The sequence below is a fragment of the Anticarsia gemmatalis genome, chromosome 20 (genome assembly GCF_050436995.1).
Source record: "Anticarsia gemmatalis isolate Benzon Research Colony breed Stoneville strain chromosome 20, ilAntGemm2 primary, whole genome shotgun sequence".
In the NCBI taxonomy this organism is placed as follows: domain Eukaryota; kingdom Metazoa; phylum Arthropoda; class Insecta; order Lepidoptera; family Erebidae; genus Anticarsia; species Anticarsia gemmatalis.
This window is the reverse complement of record NC_134764.1, coordinates 5,961,109-5,983,916: the sequence shown is the minus strand read 5'-3', so window position 1 is coordinate 5,983,916 and position 22,808 is coordinate 5,961,109. Positions and strand designations below refer to the sequence as shown.

Genomic DNA, 22,808 nt, shown 5'->3' with positions numbered 1-22,808 from the left:
TTATACCAAAAAGTGTAGGCAGCTAAAGAAAGGCCGGACTACTATTGAAGATATTCTAGAAAAATGCGAATAAACATCATTTCGTCTAATTTGAACCCAAGACCTCATGATCTTTACTTGTATAAAAGCATCGGCATTTTTCTCGATCTGTTATGTAAGTAATGTTATCTCTCGACAGCAAATAATACTGAATTTGTTATTGTAATGTTTCAGGCTTCAGGTCTTCTGTTCATCCTGGCTGTATTCCTGTACATCTTCCGTAAACCTGGCTTCATGACTGGATGGGCTGATGTGCTTACCACAATGTAAGTGTAAACACTTCTTGCTACTGAAACTATTTTCATTTGAAATTCTTTGAGGGCAGATACATATATACGGAATTTCTTCAGTATATTTTTAACCCATCACTGTCCCACTACTGGGCAACGGTTTCCTTTCGAATCGAGTAAGAGGTTAGACCTTGAATCCATTATCATAATTACACTTTTATAACTGACCATTCGAGCGTCCTGAATCTATTTGTTTCATCAAATTCGGGAATGGTTTTCTTATAAAAAAAAATCTGTTATAAAACCCTGATAGCTTCACGTGTTCGTAGAAGATGGAAATTATTTAATGACATAATGTTTTTACACGGAAGTAAAATATGTTTGTTGTGATGTTCCAGGAAAGTGAAGGACGGTGTGACGTCGATGTTTATCGTGGTCCTCATGTTCGTGCTGCCAATGGGCTGTGACTTCATCAAGTTCTTTTCAAGTGACTCTTCCTGTGAGTAAACAGTCTGCTTTCACAAACAACTCCTATGGGCGAAAGCAAAAGCGCAATTTACTAAAGATGAATATGATTGAAAGCATAAAAAAGGCGAATGTATGAAGATATTTGTCAAATGGTGAAACTGGTCACTAGTTTTGGATGCTTTAACTATTTGACTAACGAACTATATTCACTTATCAAGCTTAGTAGACACTCTTAAATTTATTATAGTGCTAAAAATCATTAGAATTATAAATTTTGAATGTTATTTTTAGATGAGGAACTGGCTGCATCTAAGCCGTCTCCCAGCATCGTGACCTGGAACATCTTGAAGGAGAAGATCCCATGGGGCCTGCTCTTCTTGCTTGGTAAGTTATAACAACGATTAAATACAAGATTTTCCGTTTTGTCAACCTTTAGAAGGCTCTAAAGGTTGACAAAACGGAAAATCTTGTACCAAACAAAAAAGTATGCTAGAGCGTAAAACCTTTAACCTTCCTTCTATAAACATTTTATAGGGGTATATTATTATGTAGCTTTTAAAGCGCACTCAACCTAGCTTGGTATACTCGTGTCTAGCAGTAGATCCATCAAAATAGTTATTTTCATAACAATCTCATATTCAGGGAAGCTCGAAACAGCGTAAAAAACGTCGCAGGACTTCGAAATTGAAGGTGACAGGGACAGAACAGATAAGACTACGATATTAACGATTTACGATTACTTAGAAAAATGGAGATCATCTTCGAGCGAATAAAAATCGTAGGCAAAAGATCGAGAGTAATACCGTTCACTTTGTTTAAAGTAAAGCCATAGTCAAATCGCACGGTCACAATAGCGTCTGACAGTAATTACAGTAACACATATTTTCTTCTCTCCCCCAGGTGGTGGTTTCGCCCTCGCCGCTGGCAGCAAGGAGACCGGCCTGTCCGCCATGATCGGCTCCTCGCTAGAAGGTCTACAAGGCCTCAACCACCTGGTCGTGTTGCTAGTAGTCGTGCTCGTGACACAGTTCATCACGGAGTTCACTTCGAATGTGGCTATTGCTAACCTGATCCTGCCTGTGCTGGCTAATATGGTATGTATAACTAAGAAATTAAGGTTTATTTTACAATATCACTTTGATACTTTTAAATATAGATGTATTTATGAGTAAGAATTTAAGGTTTGTGTACGATCTCAATTTGAAACTGTTTTATATGTAGAAGTATATTTTATAATACTGATGGAAATGAATAGTATATAGGGTTGGGATCTGGCTTATTGCCCATGTATCTGAATAATAAGTTGGTATAAAGTAATGTGGTTTAAATTATCAGTAATGTTCTATACAGAAAATATGCTCCATATGTCTTTGTATCAACTACAGATTTACATGACAAATACTATAAATCAGAAATTTAAATTCTATACTTGTTAAAGTGTATTCCACACTATGTTATTCAACACTTGATTAAAGCGCCCCAGAATTTACAGAGCCTCAGTTTTTATTTCCCGTAATAGAACATCTATACTAATATTATAAAGCTGAAGAGTTTGTTTGTTTGAACGCGCTAATCTCAGGAACTACTAGTCCGATTTGAAAAATTCTTTCAGTGTTAGATAGCCCATTTATCGAGGAAGGTTATAGGCTATATATCATCACGCTACGACCAGTAGGAGCAGAGTACCAGTAAAAAATGTTACAAAAACGGGGAATATTTTGACCCATTCTCTCTTATGTGACGCAAGCGAAGTTTCGCGGGTCAGCTAGTTGTAACTATAACTACTATATTTTTACAGGCGCGTGTACTCAACATGGACCCTCGCTACCTGATGATCCCCGCCACACTGACCTGCTCCATGGCGTTCCACATGCCAGTAGGAACCCCACCCAACGCCATCGTCGCCGGTGTCGCGCATATACCTACCTCTAAGATGGTAAGTTACTTAAAATTAACTAATAGGTTTGTAGTGAGTAGTGATCATTGGATCTATCTGTCGTCAAAGTTAGGCAAACCCTGAATGAGCTGTTTTTACGGATGCTATTTTATGGACCACAATCGTATCCTTTTTTAAGGTTTTCTACGACAGTTTGTTTAAATCACTTGTCCAAATTATTTTAAAGTAATCGTGGAACCAGAGTTATTTTAAATGCGAGACTTACTTTTTATTAAACGAAAGACAATAGTCCTAGCAAAGACAGAAGTTTCTGTGATTAACTTCTTGTTGCACACATTGGGTTAATAACTTGTTAATAACTTCAATTTATGCTCATAATGTTATAAAACCTATCTCTCTTCCAGGCAATCGGCGGTATCGGCCCAAAGATCATCACCACCCTCATAGTATGGGGTGCCTACCCTACCTGGGGCTCAGTCATCTTCCCCGCATTCACCCCCGACATCGTCACCCCTCACAACATCACCACCCACGCAGACAACATCACATTAGCTTGCAACACCGCCTATAACGCAGTTGCCAGCATGAAAAATATCAACTGTACAGTACCCAGTATCGTGAATAGTACTCTAAATGGAATATTCTCTTGTAATTATCTTCCTAGTTCAATTTTATAGGTATTTGATAGGCCATATTAATATGTTTAATTTATAAAAATGTGGGTACTCAAACATTGTTGGTTTGGCTGCATTTTATGTCTGTATTTGTGATAGGCTTGCGCCGGTTAGGTGCTCATTTACAGTGTTATTTATTAATAGGGGTAGTTTAATGATCCAACATTAATTAATAATATATTTTTTTCTTATTTTATCAACGATGTTGTGATAAAATAAACATAAGTGAATTGAAACGCAGATCATTACAAATAAAGTACGATGCAAATAAAAAAAAATACTGCCAGTTTTGTTTGCGTTTTTTTAAGGTTTGTAAGATAATGTTGGATCATTAAAGTATCTGTCAAATATCATATTTATACAAACGTAATCTATATGGTGCAATCTCAGTGTAAAGGAATATATTTCGAAAATATTTCTTAGCTACCAAATATTTTACAGTATTTTATATAAATCGACATCGGCCTTTTACAAATTGCTATAAATATACCTAAATAAAGTTTTTATAAGCGATTTACTTAATAATAATAATTGTGAGTTTGAATTGGACATTTTACAATATAAATATTTATCTAAGTTGGTTAAAAAACTTAGATTTTTTATACAAATAATTATGTATACTGAATAATTATCATTTTAAACGCTGTGTGCTAAATTGAACAACCTCGCCAATAAAAAGTAATATAATATATATTTTGTAAAGCATTTTATAATAATACAAAGCATTTATGTATGTTTGTGGGAAATAGTCGACATTGCCAAAATATACATAATATATTTGAAATACTCTTAAACGATATTACGTATTGACAATCCAACTATCTTAAACAATGATAAGGGTACGTAAAATAGGGATAATGACGTTTATATTATTTGTCCGTCAGGTAAAAAATACTAAACACGTATGTTTTTCCGGAATTGAATGCTCCGGCCCAACAAATGAGTCAAAATGTCAAACCCCTAGTAACTGAGGTACATTTAGCGGTAGTTTATCTATTCAATAGCGTTTTTTATATGAGTGGATTGATTGAATGGATAAACTACCGCTAAACGTACTCGAAAACCGGGGGTAATTAGCGTCATAACTTTGTAATTTCATGCGCAGTTTATTACGTAATTTAATTAGCTACTCTATAATCTTAATGCAATGTAACTTATTCACCTAAAAGACTAGTCCGAGCCTAATACATTTTAGTATCAAACTAACTATAACTTATTTTTTTATTACACAGTCATTATCTCTATTGTATGACTTTAACAGCCACTTTATCTTACAGATAGACTATCTGTAAGTAGAGACAGGTCTTCAATACATTTAAACTTGAACAGTAAAGCCAAATAACGAGTGCCTAATACAATCCAGCCGTAGTACGACAATAATATATTTAATTGTTAGTATATGTAGCGGAAATAAGCGGGTGAGGACTTGTAATTATGTACTTTTACATTTGTACATACATACATACAAAAAACACGAAATTCTTCATAGTATCTTTATATATATAATTCTTCTGTAAGTGTGTATGTCACTGAACTTCTCTTAAACGACTGGACCGATTTTGATGATTTTTTTGTGTGTGTTCAAAAGGATCTTGGAATGGTTTAGATTATAAAAAAAAAAAAAAAAAAACAAATTAATGGCAGTGTAGTGTAGACAGGACAACGTCCGTTGGGTCCGCTAGTAGTTAAATAAATACTGAAAATTAATAAGTAAATGAAATTAATAAGTACTGTATTATAATCCTGCAAACACTAAAGGTCAAAGAATGAGTAAATATTATTGTGAATCTCAATGTGAAAAAAAGAGTAAACTTTTAATTACCTAAAGAATTTGAGAATCTCTATACTATTTTTTTTGTGCTATAATAGATAAACAGCCGAATGATGATCTTCTCCTTTTTGAAGTTGGTTAGAAATTCGACCTCGTTTACCAGTTATGAAAAAATCAGGCCTTAACTGATGTTGTTCGCGCAAAATTATAATGTATCGTTTATGTACAAATGTAAAAGTACCCAAATATATTTTATATAGAAAATGTTTATGTAAAGGTGTATTTCAAATATTTAATAATAATCCCTTTATGGGAGGTTCCTAGTTTTAATACCGTGTAATATATTTCGTGTGATCTAAGTGTATTTGAAACTGAATTGCGAGTGTTGCCATTCTTCAACGAAAATATTACCAACATGAAAAAATTTGAATGGCTATTTGTAACTAAGAGAGTCTTTACAAATATTTATTTTTGGAGTTTTTATTTTTTTAATATTCCAGTGTGATTACCAAAAATAGTGATTTTAAGACTCGCTTGGGGGGTGGGGTGCCTTAATGCAAATGTAAGAACAAAATGCTTGTAAATGTAAAAAGGATAAAATATTGCATTTTGTGTGTGTGTTTGTGTGGTTGTGTGTTCAAGTGCAAATTAGTTGTAATTATTCTAGGTATTATGTGAATGGTTGCGTACATTAAAATGAGTTAGAATAGAGCTGTGAATTTAAATCCAACCTACTATTTTATTTTCTTACGTATATGTGACGTCAAAAATAAAACCTCAAAGTTACATTTCAAAAATTGATTAAAAGGAAACTTAACCTCTCTCATACCAAGAAGAGACCCTTGCCTTGCAGTGGAACATTATTTGCATAAAAACTAGTTGGCGATTGTCAAAAATCTAATTCATTTATGATTGGGCTTTGATAACTACCAATATATACAGAAAAAGGCAGCATTTAAAATACACACGAAACTTTGGTATTTTGTCGTAATGTATTTACGATGGTCGTTAAACATTTAAATGTAATTTACATCTGAAACACGGAAGTTATTACAGTATCATGACTGTTTAATGTATATTTAAACAAAATATAAATGTCCTTGTGCATAATCATACATCATATGAGTAGCACAAAATAGGCCAATTATGATCTAAATATTGTAGGTACATAAATATTTGAATTTTTGGTAACGAATCAGTGAATATATTTAACAATATTCATCATGTGCTATCTCTTTCATTTTCAAAGAAGTTGAAAGGGATGCATGATTAGATTATACTTTTGCTGGTTTTAAAATATTCTTATAAAATATAGGTTGTGATTGTTATATGTCACAAATGTTTAGTTCTACATCAGTATCACGGATGACAAACTGAGACATTATTAAAACGAAAGAATACGTAATGTGCTTCAAATATAATGCTATTCAAATATAAAATTCAATTTCCATTTTTATATACCTGTACCTCGATTCTCTACCACTATCGACTACCGACAACCAGCTAGCTATCGACATTTGACATTTAGAATGTACTGCACCCGTCAGAGGCGCTGATCAGATTTTCATACAAAATTTCTCGATGACAATTCTGTTGTCGGTAGTCGATAGAAGAATCGAGCTACTGCTGTCTTGTCGCATGTGATAAGACAGTTTCTATAAGACTTATTAATTTGCTTCAGGTATGTCTTCATGATGTATGTAGCACTATAACTGATCATTTACTGTACGTAATATGCTCATTTTGTAAATAATGGAAGGATGGATCGTGTTGTTAGTTGTTAATTAAACATGTTGAAAATTTACACCTTGTTTTGTCTTTTATACCTATTTTATACCTGGGAGAGCATTAGTGGCGTGCGTTACATAAATACATAACATCAACCCGTTTCAGATGAAACAGGGATGTATTAAAAGCCTAATAGCAGTTTGACCGACTCGAAAAAAGAAGTCGAGACGTCGTAATCAGCAGTCTTATTAATTACCGCCCAGACTACAAGGCAGCTGAAGAAGTAAGTCACATACATTAGTCAACAAATAAACCATAAAGATATTAGTAAATACATTATAGTAAGATTGGGCATTGAAATAAGACACGATGTACCTTATTTAGTTTTATTAAACTCATTGTAATCAGCCCACACTGGGTCGAAGTTGATGTCAAGCCAGATGGCAGTAGACCATACTGCTACTGTGAACCACACCACTACAATCGCCAGTAATGATGGACCGAGGCCAGCGTACATCTGTAAATATAGATAAAACCTTAATATTATTTGAAACTGTAGCAAGTTGTTGTTGGCTCGCCCTCTATTTATTATTACCTATTTAATTTTTATTTATGACGTAAAAACATGGCAGCGCTTTTCTAACCAAGCTTGTTTATTGCAACCGCTACAAGAACACAAGCGTGGATACCGCCGCTATCTACCGACTTAAAATCTAAGAGTCCTGCATAAGCCTAAAGAGGATACACGGAAAGTAGAGAAACATGTTACTGTCACGATCAGCTCGCTTGGTTGAAGATCTTCCGTTGGAACACTGACATTTATTAAATTTTAAAGGATCATCATTTCGTTTAAGTATACGATAGCTAACCATCTTCCAAGGCGGTATATGGACATAAGCGCACACCATCGCGTTGACAGCAGACCCAGTCACCAGGTGGAACGGGAGCGAGCTGCCGAGCGTCGCCGCCATCATCAAGTAGTGTGGGTTTACGTCACAAAGAACACTCTGAAGATCGAGGAAAGTTTATGTTAACAGAGTTCATGTACTACCGATAACCTAATCAGAGATCTAGTGAAACCCAAGGCTCCCCTCTGTCATTTTGAAAGAAATCCCGGCCTACAGATAAACAGTAGTGAGTTAAATGAATATATTCGCCAAATACCTAAAACTGTAGTGACTTTATTTACGAATCTGTTTTAAATTGAATAGTTGTTAACTATTCAATTTTATGTTGCTAATATTAATCACCGGAATGCTTTTTAAGACTAACGGAATAAGTTATGGCGCCGAATTCAATCGAACAATTTTTAGGTAGTCTGTGCCTTTTTCAATCCGTTTACTAAACTAAAAATCTCTAATATATTTTTCTGCTCTTTAGTACTTTAGCACTAACACTTAGGTATGAAAACCATGCACTCAGTCACCGAGGTAGTTGCCTCTACTAATAAAACAGAAAGATCTAATTTCTGTTCATTCTGCGTAGAATAAAAAAAAGATTACCGCTTTAGCCACACTAGGTAAGATAGTATATACAACGCTGGTGTTAGTAGCGAATTCAGCGAGCAGCTTGCACAGCACCACGACGATGAACACGGTGGCTGAATGTGGCCAGTTCACGAAGTGTAGCAAAAGCTCTTCGAATTCTAACGTCATCCCTGACTTGCGGAGTGATTCGAATAACGAGCTGCTACCCGCTGAAAATGACACAAAGAACTTAAAATACAGACGAATTGAGACCCTCCTTCTTTTTTTGAAGTCGGTTAAAATGAAATAGGTAATACCTATACTATGTTCAACTTATGCATAGCCCCAAGTGACCGGTTACTAAACCCTGGATTTAGTGCGTGTTTTGAACCAGGACTACGGTCGTTTCCATGATGCTAGATTTTAATACAACAAGGGATTGTACCCATAAATAACACTATAACAGAAGAATGTCGTATAGATTCCTAAGTTTATACTGACCATGAAAAAGTAGTCATTTTTGGATCTCGTTGAATTTCCTTCCACTTTAGCGACACTGAGGGAGCGTATCAATAGTATTGACAATCAAAATTTGCATTTCAGTCGAAGGTATTAAGTTTACTTTGTAACTAATATCCCATATTGGTAAAGGCACGGATATCAAAACTGATCAAATATCAAAGCAATCTAATATTAGTAACATTACCTAATATTAGAAGTACGCTCCAATTAACTTCTCTGTTCACTACGTCCCAGTTTAGACAGGATTTCGTTTGAGAGTTTGGTAAAGGATCGTTGTCTTCTAAAAATATAATTTATCTCATTAGATACATAATTAAGTACATACAAAGGAACAAAGATAAAATCACGCGTGTTATAATCGAAGGATTGGGCAAAGGCGTTATCCGCGATTTTCCATTAACAATTTTAGTCCCATGTAATAGGGGCGAGGGGCTCGTAAGCAGCCTTTGAGTTACTAGATATAAATTAGAAAAAAAAAGAGTACTTAGCAGTTTAGCCAACTCAGAAACCGACACCGCGTGATTACGCGGTAGGTACACTACCGCTAACGCCGTTAACTTAAAGGTATCTCTTTTAATCCGCGCCTGGTTTATCTATCGAAAGAAATATGTTTCAAAAAAGATTTTTACCAGACCGCCTTCTAAAGAACTTGAGGAAGTTTAGGTTCACAGGGAGCAGAAATAATAAAATCACGCACATTATCACTGGAGATAACACATTTAGGTGACTGAAAAAGAAAAACAGATTTTATTTTCGTAATTTCCTTGTTTTTCACAAGACAACACAAAAAAGGGTTGATGTAATTTCATAGTTAATTTATTAAGCATCTTTAAAAGGTAGTTATTATTCCCATAAATTAATTACGTAACATGTTTTTTATACATAAGGTGCATTTTTTTACACAAATATATGCAAATATAAAGAAAAAGGTTATCTGGTAAACAATCTTAGCAATTAGTGTATTGACCGAATCCACAACCCAGGTGCACTCGTACCTAAATAAATATGTAATTTTTATATCCTTTTTTGTTCTCAAGAGTTCAATATCCTTTCTAATATACGTAGTAATTATTTATTTTCCTGTCTTATAACAAATCAAATAACTTACTCATGAAGTACCGTCTCCCCGTGATGATGGATACTGACAGCACTCATTGTCGCTTGCAGTACAGCTGCCAGGATCACTACAGACGCTACACTCTAGAAACGAAAACAGTAAAGCTCTTACGTATGCGTACATGCATGCGAGCCACAATGAGCATGCGTGCGAGCAACCGACCGTGCATGTATGCTTGCACACATGTAAGTTCGTGACGTACTTTTGATTTTACTGTACGTATAGGCTATATTAACGCAAAGTATAAGCATTAAGTATCTAGGGCGAAAAAAGCTCATGATGAAAATGTAGATATGGGTGTGAATAAAGTAAAAGAAGTTTGTAAGGATTGTACCAAGCGGCATTCTCAGATCTCTGTCTACCACACAGTGCGAAATAGGTTTGGTTTTATGCAAGTACTTATAAATATGTCTGACGATCTAGGTGTGTAGGTGTCGTACTAACAAATTCATGAAATCGAATCTTGCCAAGCTGCTGATACTGTGTTGCTAACAGAGTGTCCATGTATTGAGCTTCCTCTTCCGTCATTTCTATAGCTACGCCGTTTTGTATGGGTCTGAAATATATTGATTATCTCTATTTCTATTTAATAGTCAGAACTTTATCGAAAACCAAGAGATGTGCTTTCTACAAATAGCTATTATGAACTAAGTTTGTTTCAGTAACATTTTCTTTACCTTTGCATTTTGAATCAATAATATTAAACTCTCATCTCTCTGTCAATCTCATTGTACATCTAAATAGCTGCTGTCCCGGGCATTCGGCCGGGAAACCTAGCGAATAAGAAATAGGTATCGTGCAGTTATAGGTTTTTTCGACTGAATAAAACACGTAGGTACCTGAACATGCCAAGAAAGTAAAAGTTCATCCAGATATAAAGTAGGCTCTCCATCACCAGAACGCCTGGTAGATTCAGCAGCATGTAGTGTGGGAATTCTATCTTTGGGCCCGTGGGAAATATCCTTCAATTCAAAACAAATTAAACCACTATGTAACAAAACCACCGCAACTACGTCAGCGTAAAAAGGCTAGTATAAGTGGGTGAAATATACCTATCCGTTAATCTAGGGTATAAACTATTTGTATACAAAATTTCATCAAAATCTGTTCAGTAGTTTTGGTGTGATTGCATAACAAACATTCATACAAATTAAATATCAGTAAGTGTAAATTATAAGCAATCAATACGCAGGCTATCTTTAGCTTTATTAAAATTAATTGGACATATCTATTTTTAGAGAATTATTAATAGTCTATTTATTGATTAAACCCAATTATTATTCTCACTTTAGTACTAAAGTGAGAATAATAATTGTGTTTAAATATAGTTTTATAATAGGTTATAACTATTATAGTATTAAAGTATAATTGATGTTGTTAACCGGCCACGCACGACAGGTACGCTATGCCTTAAAAAAGATGTACCTATAGAATAAGTTATTATAAATATTTTATTTTTAGGAAACTTGATCATACATAATAAAAAAGATACAGTCACGTGCACGAACTCCAACGACGTTTACGTTTAGGCAATTAATACAATCTTACGGTTATTCTCGTCTCGTCCATTAAAATTAATTAATTTTTTTTATCGGAAAAGCTCTTGACTACAGGTTTCGCAATAAAATTTGTTGTATTGTGTTTTATAATTCTTGTGAAAATTGTAGTTTCGTAATAATTGAAAAAGGTACCTACGTATTTCCATTGTCCTGAGCTGTAGCTGAATTAAAATAAACTAATTACGACACATTATTTATATTAATACATATATTACATATTTATTACATAGGTATAAGCTTTGATGGTACAGTTACCGGCATTAAAATGTGAACATTTGTGATTGTACTTACTTACATTACGTTGTTTTTCCGTAGTTAAAATATATCAATTCGACTTCGAAACCTACTCATAACTGCCTAAAATTATATTCGTCTTGACTACATTTCAATTATAAGTCTATTGAGAAGAGACTTAACTATTAAATTAACTTACGTTTCACAATAAATCTTGAAAATCTGATTTGTATGACTTCCAGTTATTGTTGCCATACCACCTGTAATTCATTTACATTCGATAATACATCAGTTTTAAATTACATTTCACTTTAATTTACACAACAGACTATAAGATATCTATTGGAAATACATTCTATCGATTAAGAAATATTAGTTTTCTTGTCATAGAATATTTCTAGAAAAGGGATGTTTCTGTCAGGTGAATTTCGAAAATATAAAAAAATATATTCAAAATATTTAAAAAGTAATATAATAAGCGTATATAATTACCGATAGTGGATGAGTACGCAATCCCTAGAAAATAAAACACCGTCAATTCCGACGGCCTCGGCACGCTGCAACAATAAACGTTATCATTTGTAATAATAATATAATAATTGTAGAAGGTACTCATTATATTTTTGATGATCGGTAGGTACAATGTTTCATAAATCTTGTAGACGTGTAGCAATTATTTTTGAGTTGCGCATTCACGTATAGTCATTATAATTCAATTTTAATAAACATGAGAGGGACAGAGTTACATGAATCTATACTAATATTATAAAGCTGAAGAGTTTGTTTGTTTGTTTGTTTGAACGCGCTAATCTCAGGAACTACTGGTCCGATTAGAAACATGCTTTCAGTGTTAGATAGCCCAATTATCGAGAAAGGTTATATAGGCTATATATCATCACGTTTCTACCAATAGGAGCAGAGTACCAGTGAAAAATGTTACAAAAACGGGGAAAATTTTGACCCATTCTCTCTTATGTGACGCAAGCGAAGTAGCGCGGGTTAGCTAGTTATCAATAAAGGCGTTTTACTATCTATAAGAATGCAGCAATTTGTTTAAATCAAATTAAAGGCTTACTTTTGTTCATGTCTATTCGATTTCTGTCTAGCTTTTCCAATAGTTTGATATATTTCCAATATTCCCATCTGAAAAATACCCGTGATATGTAAAATATTAAGATATTTCAGGTTTGACTGATTAACTTTTAAAAAAGAGCTAAGTAGGTACCTTTTCGAGTTCGGTGAGAATAGATTTAACAAGAGGCATCATAAGGCCGCAAGCTAAAGTGTTAGAGATCCACATTGACAGGAACATGCTTGTAAAAAACAATATGAAGCTTAACCTGAAATAAGTATCAATTGGCCAGTTAACTTAGAGCTAAAGGTATCCACAAAGAACCTCAAATACTCTACGGTAGAATTAAATGGGACAATTTTTGTTACATATATCAAAAGTAAATTTTAATAGTAGTAGTGAAATACAATTTATACCTAAAGTGTGAACAGCCGAAAACAAGCAACACTTTCAAAGCGATCCTTCTGTGAATTTGACAGTGTTCTATTGCTATAATAAACATCATTACTCCAAGGCAGTCTATCAGATCGTTTCTTAAGTGTAACTGTAATTTTCAGTTAGTTAATTAGCGAACATTAAATGTAATAACTTAGCATTAATTCAACTAACTTACTACTAAGACACTGCTTGGTACGCAAGTTATTTCACAGCTATGAATTTAATTGTAGGTTTATAAAATAAATGTAACTCACTTCAGTAAGGAAGCCGCTGCTCAGTCCCCCTATAACTGAAGACATAGCAATAGGCACTAATGCAATAACCGCTGGATGCAACACATCTGTTGTCCAATAAATTATCATCATCAAAAACACGTAGAAGCATTTGTACCCCTGCCAAATTTACAATTATTAATCAATTTAACACATATCTGACGAAATTAATCAGAAAGAACAAATAAGAGAAAAATACATAGTTAAACAAAATCTTCTATCACATTTATTTATGTTCGTGACTGTACACAATGAATACCTTTAATGTATTTTTATTCACTGTTACTTACATTATTGTTCCTTATGAAAATAATGGGTATCAATAAAATTGGAGTAATAATTAAAATTATGGTTCGCCAATATAACTTGCAAAATATTCTGAAGCGGTCTCTTCGGGTTATTATGACAAGGTTTGTCTCTCTGTGGATTAAATCGATTTTTATCTTGCCTAACAAGTACTCATAAACAGAAGAAATTATTGAAAAATACTTTTTATTTTCTAAAACTTACGAATCCGAATCCATTGCAAATATCTTTGTAGTTTCAATTTATTCATCAATTGTGTCCTGCAAGTGACCAAGGTGCTCAAAGTAAAATATAGTATTTTACTGACTGAGTCAATTGTAAAATTGCAAATAATCTCTGTGGTCTAGCTTAATATTATGATAGTTAAAATGCATTACAGACACTTTTGATACGATTGTCGAAATAAAAAAAGAAAACTACCAAATAATCCAAATGGTAGAATTTTGTACTCGGACTGGCAACATTGTTATTGACCTATCAATTTCATTGTTCACATAAAATTTTTGTTTAGTTGTCAATTTATAGCGTTTGGGCTTGGTTGCGTGCGTTTAAATAAATAAATTCGTATACGATTACGATAAAAATATTAAGTTAAAACACATAAAATGTCTGTGGAACTAGAATTCGATTATGGCGAAGCTACAGCGGCTATGGATAAATTTTCACAACAAGATATCAATGAATTACGTTATTGGACACAGAAATTGGATAAATCAAAATATGTGCCTAAAGATTTAACTGATAAACAATTAGTGTTATTTTACAATGCTTGTTACGGGGACATGGAGAAGACAAAAACGTGTATAGAAAAATATTACAACTGCAGGAAAAATGGACCGGAGTTGTTCGACCATCGAGTTTTGAAATCTGATGAGCTAAGAGCGGCATCTGAAGTCCTGTGAGTATCCCAATTTTATAATGATAAATATTGACACAAAACGTCTGAAAAATAATAAATATTAATTTTATTTTATTCGTTGTTACCCATTTTTACACATTTTTCGATCGTTTACCTTTATTGTTTTAGTTTACTTACATAGATAATTTTTTTGCATTTAATATGCAGTGGTCCAGACTCAATTTTATGAATGCTACGTAAAATTTCAAACAAAAAAACAATAGTTGTGTATTTTAAAAATGTGTTCTATTTAAACCAGAAGAGAGTGCTATTTTCAATATCAGGAATAACTTTTTTAATAAAAAACCTAAAGCAGACAATAGCCATTTGGAATATCTTTAGTTTCAAAAAAAACGTCTGCTTTACCATTTCAAAAGCATAAAAAGAAGGCCAAGAGTTATTGTTGTAGCTCCTGACCTGCTTTATGTATATCAGTTTATTTAGGTATTTATATTTAAATACATAGCTGATCATATTTGTTGTTCCCATATTGTCACCCAAATTGTTTTTCTCTTAAGCAAGTACCTACCTTATAACTAATTAAAATAAGAGCCTTGCCTAAGTCTTGCTTATAAGTTATAAAATAACAATATAATATTATGCAAAACCAGAGAATTATATTAACCCAACAACAGGTTTCCATTTAAATCCTTTGGTATTAAAGCATGTACCTACCTAACCCAAATTGTTGAATGCCTAAACAAATAAACTGGTTCCAAAACAGTGCTCAACTTCAAACTAAGCTAGACTTAGTCAATTTTACATAATTTAGTATTAGTATGCCTTTTGTATGTAACCAATAACAAGAACACAATAGTAAAATAATATAAATGTCTAGCAGTATCAGGTACTTAACTTATCTACCTAAGTATAAACTATCAAAAAGAATATTGTCATGCATTTGAATAACTTAGGTACACAAAGTGAAATTTGTAATTTTAATTTTGTCACTGGCAATAACTGCATGACACATCAATGACCTAGGTCTATCCTCCTCAGATTGACCACTGCATATTTGGGCTACTATATTTCAACTACTTGAGTACTTAAATTGGAAATATTTGTGGGACTTATTCACATCTGTTATTTACCTAATATGACGTGTTATTGATATTTTTTCATTTAAACGTTTTGTTTACTATCAGAGTCGTATTTTTTGAGGACAGCTTTTAAACCTAAAGGAGAAAGAAACCTAAACTCACTTCATTTTAAGTGACACTCAAAAGTTGCGGCGAAAATATGCGTTGATTGCCGAAAACGTAATCCCTCTTTGGACATTGTTTTTCTTACTGCTTTTACTGACGAACTGTAATTTACGTTTCATAATGAGGCAGGAGTATATCCACTCGTACCTATTTAAAAAAGAAAACAAAAATGTTTGCACTCTTAAAAGCAAAATCATGTAAAATACTTCCTATATCTATTTACACTGCGTATTACGTAGGTGTCACCGAAACCCGCCCTTTGCAAAATGTCAAGTTTCTGTGTTATTTTTCATTAAAAGTTTTACCAGGGAAGCCATTTTCCAACCCGATTCCTTCCACTTTGCTTGAGAGTACCGTAAAGCGAATTCTCTTTGTAAAAGCTGCTTGGTTATACTTACCTACGTGACCAAAAACTTTCTTAACGACTTGCGTCATAATAACCAGTTCATGTAGTAAACAATATGCAATAAAATTATCCTTTCAAGTGAAAGCAATTAATTTGATGGGCCCCTGTTTGGTTTGACGTCATTTTGTAATGGCCGATAGATAGAACTCCACAGGGAATGTCAATGGGTTGTTGTTTTGCTTGGAGGGTGGCCTAGATATAGGTACGCGTAGTTATAATCAAAGTACGTATAAGGATTTGTAGAGTGTAGTCTGATTAGGAAGAATATCAATTTATTTCGATTGATACTGTGCAGCTTATCAACACTTTACGACTTCAAATATTAGTTGACTTTTTTTTTTCTAAGGAATCTTTGCAATTTAATTAAAAATATGCACCGAAGAGTATCGACTGTCTCACTGGCGCGGTATTTGTGCGATCCACAAACAATTGATTCGGGTCTGATTGTACTTTGTGTCCGTTGTTTGTATGTTTGTAAAAGTTCCCGCGAAAACAAAAGTAATTCTTTGCACGGAAGTTGTTTTAAAAAAAAGAAGTTGGTATCAATAATATCTTGTTGGTACTGCCCATTAGTGCAATGTTGGTACACGACAAATATGTCGACAAAAACAGTGTATCTATACAAAAAATCGTTGAAGTATGCACCTGACGTAATGTCAGTGGAGACAGTAATTCTTCACATTTCGCCATCCCACGCTATGTCATAAAGACTAACACTTAAGCAATAGCGACGTCTACAAAGCTCTGTCTGTGTCTTAATCCTTTGAGTCAGTTGTTACCCATTTGATTTTATCGTTCCTCCAGCCGTGTAAGCCTTTAGACTTACGAAAATGTTACATTATATTGTGAGGCTTTGGTCATCTCATCCCGCTTGATCTCATCCCGCGGGATGAGTTGTCCTAGTACAATTTTTGAATCGGACAACTCATCCCGCTGATATATTTTACGATTTGTACAGACTTGAAAAAAAGTGGTTCACGCGCATTAGGGCTAATTCTCAGTGTGGCAACCGACTCGCTAGTGTACTATTCCTCGTTATGGCCATATAAATATTATTTTATTGAGATTTTATTATAATTATTATGATTTTATTACTAGAACGTACATGTATACATTAAATGTCGTTTTGTAATGATATTTTTTTTTAGTGATCCGAACAATCCAGCGATTAATAAAGCAACACAATTGTGTTTCTTATCTTAATAAGCAACGACATTTAATGTACGTTCTAGTAATGTGAATTACAATAAGATCACAACAAAGTAAATTAATAAATAAAGATCACAATAAAGTAATTATAGTTTGTGATTTTAGCCTTTTGACCGCCACAAAAAAAACACTTCGCCGTGCCCACCACCCCAAGCCACAAATTCAATGCCCAAAATGTTATCGATTAAGCATATTGATTTGACTGCCTCCGTGGCGCAGTGGTTTAGGTCGCCACGCCGATACCACCGCGTCGGGAGGTCGTGGGTTGAATTCCCACACGGAACAATTAATTATTTGTGCTTTCCATAAATTATTGTTTCGGATCTGGCTGTACTTAGCGTCCGTTGTTTGTATGTTTGTAAAAGTCCCCGCGACACAAGAGCAATTCTTAGAGCGGGAGTTGTCCTTTTAAAAAGAAAGAAAATAACATATATCGATAAAAAAGTGAGTAATAATATTCATCGGACATTTTTGAATACAATAATACAGTACAGCTTATGACACAAAAAGAATATTTATTTAACCTCATCTCCTACTGTAATAAACTTAAGACCACATTTATAGCAACACTTTTGTTCACGAATGTACAAATATTTCAAATAATACGGTACATTTTTACCTTTTCTTTAAAGCGGGATGAGTTGACTAAAGAAAAATAATAAAAATATTAATGTGGACAACTTATCCCGCGGGATAAGTTTTAAGCGGGATGAAATGACCAAAGCCTCTATATTGTATTAGCTCGCCATTTCGTCCATGTTTTACGTGATTATTCAATTTTATGCGTTGTACAGCTATCTTCTTTCCGTAAATTTAGAAAGGATTTTTCGTAATAAAAAGTATCAATTGTGTTTATCGGCGCTGTAAATCTACGTGACAATTATTATTTCGTCCATTATTCTATGCTTATGCTTAACTATTTTCATGATTGCGTAAATTTATTTTATGATTAAATATAAACGTGATGTGATGTATGCGAAGGAAGCAAAGAAGTTTGTAAGGATCGTACTAAGTCTCGTTCTCTGATGTCTACCTTGAAAATGGGCGTGATTTTGTGTATGTATGTGTATAAAATATAAACTTTTATGCTGAAACTAGATTTCAAACTAAAAATTTCAAAAGCGTATCAATTCTGAGTCTAATTTAAAATGTATTGAGCGCGTCGCAGGCTGGGGAACTGCTGCCAGCATTTTGAAAATATATTGCCGAGCAATAAGTAATATCGGGAAAATATTGCTGTTGTTATATTTTTGTCGACCTCAGGGATTTACCTTCAGGGATCACGTTTGACTGTTGTAAAAATATAAATTTGATGTAAGTTTGTGGCAAAGCAAGGTATAGAATATTACTTAATTTCATTTGAATTGCAGATATAGTTATCGATATAATAATGGAATAATGTTTTTCGGCCAGAAAGGGAATGGCCTTATAATTTCTGTTATATATGTTACTGTAAAAGCCCGAACGGTGGTAAATTCTAAGATTTTCCGGTATAACCTAAGATTTACCAACTCGCAATGGTAAAAGTCCGAACAAGCCAGAGTTTAAAAACTATGTTACGATATATAAAAAAATCCTCCTTCATAACTATGTTTATAACTATTTCACGGTATAATTAAATACTGTGACATAGTTATAAAGAAGGAGTTTTGGGCAAAGCGACATGGATAGGTTAGGTTAGGTTAGCCTTCGTGGTTATTTTTTTTTAACCACCCAGAAGGAGGAGCCGGCGACATCTCGATATCATCAAGTGAATATAGGTAAAAGTTCGAAATAAAAGAATTGCTCGGACTTTTACCATTGCGAGTTGGTAAATCTTAGGTTATACCGGAAAATCTTAGAATTTACCACCGTTCGGGCTTTTACAGTAACATATATATAAAATAAAAACATTATTGTACCACTACTGAGTAAGGGCCTCCTCCCGTAATGAGGGAGGGCGACATTGCATACTTTTAAGAAAATGCTACAGAAAAATTCAAACGTTTTTACATTACAAATTACTTAAGTATATGTACAAAACTCCTTCAGACATTAACAAACACTTGTATGTAAAACTTACCAAGTGAGACTGAGTTAATGCCATAGTAACACCTGGCATTTTACGACTATCCCAGATTTCTGACTTGTCTAGTTTGAAATCTTCCCAGAATTACTGCTTCTGGACTCAGGGGCAATAAAACTAAGTTGGAAAAGTTTCCGTCTGCCAGCAGTCTGTATATGTTTTCTTGTAAACTGCTCCCTTGAGGCAGCGAGATAATTATATGGTCAAGATTTCCTCGGAAAGTAATGAGCACTGTCGAAACACGTTTTTCTTACAAGTACTTATGTGGACAAAAAACTGAAAGTAATTGACGTATAATGGAATGTCTTGACTCATTTCGCAGCTATAAATCGAGTTCTTAAGAAAGGTTAGGAAATGTACCAAAATTTGCTTTTAATTCTGTATTTTTTGCAGCATTGTCTAATTATAAACTCATTATTAAGTATGATACTGATGATATCTTCTCTGAAATTCGTAATATACACCGCAATTGCTCTTTCTCTAACCAAATAGGAAATTATTTTGTGTCAAGCGCCATTTTCTGTTGGGAAGTACGTTATTATTCCCATGCGAGTTGTCGCCGCAGAGATGACTTAATAATGATTGTATCGCGAATGAAATATGTCGCGTAACTTTCATATTATATAAGCACACATAATATTACACTTATTCTTATAACCGAAGGTGTGGACAGAAATAAAACAAATCCACGTTTTACCATTAACAATGTTAGTCTCGCGTAATAGGCTTCGAGCGTGTTGCCATTAACCCGACACTTATCTGAACTCTAAACTCCTATTGAGATTTATATTCTGATATAAATATTAGCAAAGACCATTAGTACATTGACCAACCCGGAAATTGGACCCAAGACCTCATGTGATCATGAGCAGTCACTCCTCAGATCAGATACACCACCGAACGCGCCACAGAGCGGTTTAACATGTAAGGAATAAAATAAAAATCTGATATATTAGTATTACTACAGTGAAGTTGGGGACAATAATATTATTCAAACTCTACCTTACTACACACGTTTTAAGATATTCAAAAAAATATATTATGCAGGCAGTTTTTATACAGTTCTTTTGAGAGTATGTTTTTGATTTTGAATAAGCAAATAGTCGCTTTTCATACTGTCTTAAGAACTTAGGACGTGTCAGTCTTTTGTGGCGACTGCCATGTTGTATGTCCATCACTGTCATAGTACTAGCCTTGGGGCCACGTGAAAATCCTTGTAAAATTTCAGCCATCTTAGTAATTCCTACCTTGCTTTAGCCAGATTTGTGACCTTTATATTCTGATTCTGACTTAAGACGGAAATAGATTTATGTATAAATACATACATACATAATCAAATTAATATTACGCCTTTTCCAATTGCCAACGCCACTTGGTACGGTCCTTACAAACTTACCTTGCTTCATTCGCATCCATACATTTAGTCATACAGGACCGCCCGTTACGAGTTCTACGCGACTGATCTTAATATTATCATAAAACATTTTTACAGTTACATTAATACGAGTAGAAGCGTCTATTAAATGAATCGAAGAAATCTCAGTTCCCCAGGGTCAGAAGCCGAAATACGCAGATTTAAGCGGAATATTATAATATTTTTTCTTGTATCCGCACTGCGTGTACACAATGTGTGGAGACAATTAATTCTAGTACTTTTTAGATCTGCTATATTATACCATTTACACTCCTTAAAAGAAAAAAACATTGCCGAAAAGATGAATATCGTTATTTTTTTGGTCTTGCTTTAATCTGAAAGTTGTTTTTTTATCGAAACTTTCCTATTGATTACTACTAAGGCGTCAACAAACTAGCAAAACTGTCTCCTAAGGTACACCATTATTTGCAAACCTAATTTCTACTATCATTGTAGAAATATTTCCTTTATTCAGTCCTACTTCCATTTAGCCATGACATATCTAGAGCCTCGAAAACTATTCACGTTATCCTAAGCTAACATTATTATTCCCGCCATGTCTCTGAAATGCCTTATTGTTTCGGTATGTATTAGGAATTTCAGTTATTATACGCCTCGGATTATCTTTATTAAAAGTTCCTTAAAAAATCTTTGTAAAAAATGTCTTAATATAATTGAAGATTCTGTATTAAAATCGCTGACCAAATTCCGGTCCCGATCGAGGTTCTAAAAATAGGTTTAATCGTCTACAAAAACTCGATAATATTTTACACTAACTTGATTTATAATTAAAATAAAGAAGCAACTTCACGCTTAACGCGTTAGGTCTGCAATTAACAGACCTATTACAATAATTGTCCCTTTTTGCTTTAATTTAATGCTAATGCTTAATATCTTACACGTGGATTCTTGATATGCAAACGATTTTTTCTTCAAATGGATTCCTCAATTAGCACCTGTCGATAAGGATAAAATTGTATTAATTAATATAGAGTTTAGGCTTTTGATTTGACTCATTCCTATTACGACTGGGGCCGTATTTTAGCAAAATATATGCCCAAATACTATAACCATCCATCTATGGACTGGCTATTCGTCATAAAAAGCTGTACCAACTCTAAAAAAGCCTAAACCAATACAAAGTTTCCATGTTCCATACTTTCTGTTTATTGCCATGAACACGGGCTTTCATACAGTCTATATTACATTTGCATTGCCTGGACAAACGACCGTACATTAAGTGAAACCTGGAACGTTGCCAAGTTAATCACCCCTGGTTTATACTGCGCCGTCTGGTGGGTAATATTTGAACTACTCCATTGGAACGTAGGGCTTTGGTTAAGGAGAAATCAAGTATGTTCGGCAGTCGGAGTTGCTTAATATAGCTTAAGAATAAAATATTGATTATATTTGCTTGATGTGATGATGGTATATGGAGGACGATCTTCGACGTGATGTGATGTCCAAGAGTGAAAACAAGAAAGTAGACCACAAGTCTATATTCTTGTTCTCGCTTTACGTATGGAAAGTTTGGAAAGACGGAAGTTAACGGAAAGAAGCTTCTATCTTCCATTGCTTTGATTGAATTGAGTGTAACAGCTCTATTTGTCGATTTGCCTTTATATTTACAACTCCCTGATTCCAAAGTTCTATAATATCTTCGTAAGCAAGTCTATTCAGTCTGGAGTTTCTTAGCAGGAGTTCTTGGCAAAAGCTCGTTTTTTATTATACGCTATAAAAGTAGCTAGAACATAACTGTGAAAACGTGGGTGTATTTAAATGTAAACGTGCTGTACCTTATTAAGTGCGAATTTATAT

At 33.9% G+C, this 22,808-nt stretch overlaps 3 protein-coding genes across 6 annotated transcripts in view; 2 read left to right on the top strand and 1 right to left on the bottom strand.

Moving 5' to 3' along the window:
• The window catches only part of Indy (tricarboxylate transporter protein I'm not dead yet), a 43,151-nt gene extending 36,268 nt beyond the window's left edge, over positions 1 to 6,883 (top strand). For all 3 annotated transcript variants that reach the window (XM_076128140.1, XM_076128138.1, XM_076128139.1), the window contains 6 exons: positions 214 to 305; positions 668 to 768; positions 1,029 to 1,121; positions 1,638 to 1,831; positions 2,536 to 2,673; positions 3,039 to 6,883. In XM_076128140.1, the coding sequence (XP_075984255.1) occupies positions 214 to 305; positions 668 to 768; positions 1,029 to 1,121; positions 1,638 to 1,831; positions 2,536 to 2,673; positions 3,039 to 3,311 (891 nt within the window). In that variant the 3' untranslated portion in view covers positions 3,312 to 6,883. The remainder of the gene's footprint in view (positions 1 to 213; positions 306 to 667; positions 769 to 1,028; positions 1,122 to 1,637; positions 1,832 to 2,535; positions 2,674 to 3,038) is intronic.
• A 300-nt stretch (positions 6,884 to 7,183) lies between these two features.
• On the bottom strand, positions 7,184 to 14,121 carry LOC142981888 (protein I'm not dead yet-like). The gene is made up of 16 exons (XM_076128028.1): positions 13,998 to 14,121; positions 13,778 to 13,907; positions 13,470 to 13,607; positions 13,194 to 13,321; positions 12,931 to 13,045; positions 12,781 to 12,848; positions 12,198 to 12,262; positions 11,905 to 11,965; positions 10,752 to 10,874; positions 10,357 to 10,468; positions 9,904 to 9,995; positions 9,425 to 9,522; positions 8,980 to 9,075; positions 8,310 to 8,503; positions 7,677 to 7,814; positions 7,184 to 7,324 (listed from the first exon to the last, which is right to left on the bottom strand). Exons 1-16 carry the CDS (start codon positions 14,009 to 14,011, stop codon positions 7,184 to 7,186), a joined length of 1,713 nt encoding a protein of 570 aa, XP_075984143.1. The 5' UTR covers positions 14,012 to 14,121.
• Positions 14,122 to 14,298: 177 nt separating this feature from the next.
• Positions 14,299 to 22,808, top strand: part of LOC142981597 (alpha-tocopherol transfer protein-like) — a 42,197-nt gene continuing 33,687 nt past the window's right edge. For both annotated transcript variants that reach the window (XM_076127610.1, XM_076127609.1), the window contains exon 1: positions 14,299 to 14,691. In XM_076127610.1, the coding sequence (XP_075983725.1) occupies positions 14,399 to 14,691 (293 nt within the window). In that variant the 5' untranslated portion in view covers positions 14,299 to 14,398. The remainder of the gene's footprint in view (positions 14,692 to 22,808) is intronic.